General features: G+C 43.2%; 1 protein-coding gene across 1 annotated transcript in view; it reads right to left on the bottom strand.

The window, feature by feature from the left end:
- Positions 1-2,168: 2,168 nt before the first annotated feature.
- Positions 2,169-3,084, bottom strand: part of LOC109475725 — a gene marked incomplete at its 5' end in the record, with an annotated part of 3,913 nt that continues 2,997 nt past the window's right edge. The window contains one exon of the mRNA XM_019776491.1: positions 2,169-2,924. Coding sequence (XP_019632050.1) covers positions 2,173-2,924 — 752 coding nt within the window. The remainder of the gene's footprint in view (positions 2,925-3,084) is intronic.

Here is a 3,084-nt window from a genome sequence, read left to right as displayed (position 1 = left end):
TTGCATGGAAACGTAGTGTAACAAATATTACGCGATGGATATTGCTTCTAGTCTTTACCAGACCAACTACGCTGGCTGAAGAATAGTAAATCTTGCCAAATAGGGTTAACAATCTGGTAGTTTTGACCACTAGAGGAGTTCAAATGTAAAACTAACGGCGGAATCACTCCCCGAGCCTCATTGACTCTATTTTGCCGAATTCTGCAATCTTTAACCCCCATAAGAAGGCCTGGTGGAAGCTATGTTATTTAAATCTTTGTCTATCCTCTTCCCATAGCTGGAAGAGGACTGGAAGTATGTGGCGATGATCATAGACCGGATCTTCCTGTGGATGTTCGTCTCGGCGTGCCTGGTGGGAACCTGCAGCATCTTCATAGAACCCTGGATGCAGGACGACATCCACGGAGCTGACAACTGACGTAGAACCCCGTCACAATTATGTCGTACGACAAGTTTACGACAGCAGATTGAAGAGCTTCGTTAGTCTGTCGCGGATTTGTCGTGCAGACTAATATCTCTTCCCTATGATATCTAACGTGCACGTGTGTAACATCTCATCAATGCACGGACGTTTTCACACACAAAAATATTAATCCATTGAGCCATATGTATATGGCTAGAATGCATGTATGGAAAATAACCATGGCCAAGAAATACTGCATGGGCACGTCATTTTATCTGTGAAAGCTCTGTGATAGTGGCTAAGGTGACAAACTATTTGCAACCTGAACTTGTATAACAATGGGGATTCTCGCTTACTGAAATAAGAATGGAATACTGTAAGATATCGCCAGGTGTCTCATATACATACATGTATATTGCTGATGTGACTGATGTTCATCTTGGGGAAAATTATAGCATGACATGTCCAAACTGGGTTTCCTGTTGGGTAGTAATACTAATGTTGAATGGTAATGTGTATTGCAATATCCATACCATATAGAGTTTCATAAACATGATAAAGGAACTGGCTTATGCAGTTGGATGCTTAAAATATAACAAGTGATACTTCATAAGTATGTTTAATGTTTAAAATGTTTTAAAAATCCTGAAAGAGGCCATTGTGGTAAAAAACTTCTAATACATATTGTAATTGAGAAGTCTTAGACAGACTGACGGTCATCATATGTCAGGTATTTCACATACAGTATATGGTTTGCATGGGGATCCTTTCAAGCATTTAACACAACAGAGTAGGTTACCTATTTAGTATGACAATTCTAAGAAAGCCACACCACATCCCAAAAAAACTTTGTTCATCTTACATGTATTGTTACCTCCGGGTAGGGATGTATATCCCGAGCGCGGAGGTTTTGTGAGGGAAGACGAAAATTGCGTTCGCACCCGTTTCTCGCGTTTGGGTGGACGGATATGTCTGGGACTTGGTATACGTTTTGCTGTTGGGCTGTAGATGGTGCACGTTGTTTTGGTTTTTTAGTATGTGTGTTTTAGTGCGTGAAAATGATGCGTTTAGACCGCCGATGGACACCCCTTTCAGTGTTGGTCGGGCCTCAGCTTTTGACCTTTGCATGTATAATCACCATTGAGGTCGCGACCACTGATCTGACCTTTCACACAGAGGGGTGTCAGCATTCTTTGAAACTGTTCAGATGTGAACCACATGTGCCGTCAATCAACGTCTCGTGCCTGGTGGGATCGCGCGGGTCGCAGCCAGCGAACTTCCGGGTGGGCCAATGGGTCAGGGGTCAACGCCCTCTTGCGCAATTTCGGATGTTTTCGGCTTGGTATACTGTCTCAGACCTTCTCGGGACTCGGTGTATCTTCTGTTAATGGGCTGTAGATGGTGCAGGTTTTTTTGTTTTATTGTATATGTGTTTTGGGGCGTAAGATTATTTGTATTTCCTTTTCGTGTCTCGGACACCCGTTACTGTGTTTGTTTACATTATCGCTGGTCGCTGAGGGTCGGGCAGCCAGATTCGCCACCGGATGCCTCCTGTCCTTTCTATTTTTGGGCTCCAGTCGGCTAGGGGGGATTAGTGATTTCACACATCATTTAGCCAATTACAAACATTTCGAAACTTTTCGAAAAAAATGGTATTCGCGCGAATTCACTAGTTAATTCAAAGAACAGTCCCAACATGCACCCAACATTCTGCAACATACATTACAATACCCGGAGGTACAAAATCTACGATTTTCCTTGTTAACATCTTAAACAGTTGGTAGGTAAAACTGCATCGTTAATTGTGTGATGTTCTCATCGCCCTTCTTAATCTGGAACCTCAGTGTGTCAGGACTGTTCTGGTCTTCCCATGATTCAACATCAAGTACGTCGCCCTCTAGTGATTCTTTCTGGTATAACACCTCCAACATCTTCAGGTCATACTTGTCAATGTCTCCTCTGATGACAGAATATGCGTTGCTTCTTGCTCCCAGAGTTGCACAGTCCATGCCGTACCAGATATAGGATGATTGGTTGGTGTGATGATAGCTGTCAGTGGCCCTCGGAGCCACAACTTCAGAATATCGGAAGACCTCGGGGTTTTGGGGCACATCAAAGGATTGAACTGTTGGTGGGCGTGGCATCGATGATGTAAGATAAGAATACCTCTCCTTCAACCAATCAGGAAGCGGCTCTGGTCTGCGTGTGGTGGCATCAACATTGACTCTTTGAATGACACACCTAGCCATCAGATCATTGGTGGAGTGATCTCTGATCTCTTCCATGGTCACCCAAGAAGTGTTGCCAAGGGAGCACAACTTCTCAGTAACTGTAGTTCTCTTGCCAGGTGCCAGGTGGCGATAATACGCGGGCAGAAACTCATACTTTTGACCTCGTAATAAGATCAGTTTCAAAGCAGACTCATTTTTGCTTTCTTCAGGGGGCTGGAGGAAGTACCGATGTGCTATCAGGGACGAGATCATGGGCATCTGCCTGGCGATATTCCCCACAGGAACTTTTTCTTTTTGGGGAGAAAAATATTGGATATCATTCAAAGTCAACATAGAGCAACACAGCTTATTAAAAATTAAAGGACAAGTTTACACCAAAGAGAAATTTATATAATTTGCTATAAAAAGACAACTGACATACGCATATACTAACAGGACTGCATAATCAAA

Source organism: Branchiostoma belcheri, unplaced genomic scaffold (assembly GCF_001625305.1).
Source record: "Branchiostoma belcheri isolate BF01 breed outbred unplaced genomic scaffold, Haploidv18h27 scaffold1030, whole genome shotgun sequence".
Classification (NCBI taxonomy): Eukaryota; Metazoa; Chordata; class Leptocardii; order Amphioxiformes; family Branchiostomatidae; genus Branchiostoma; species Branchiostoma belcheri.
The sequence above is the reverse complement of the archived record's forward strand: the minus strand, read 5'-3'. Positions and strand labels throughout refer to the sequence as shown.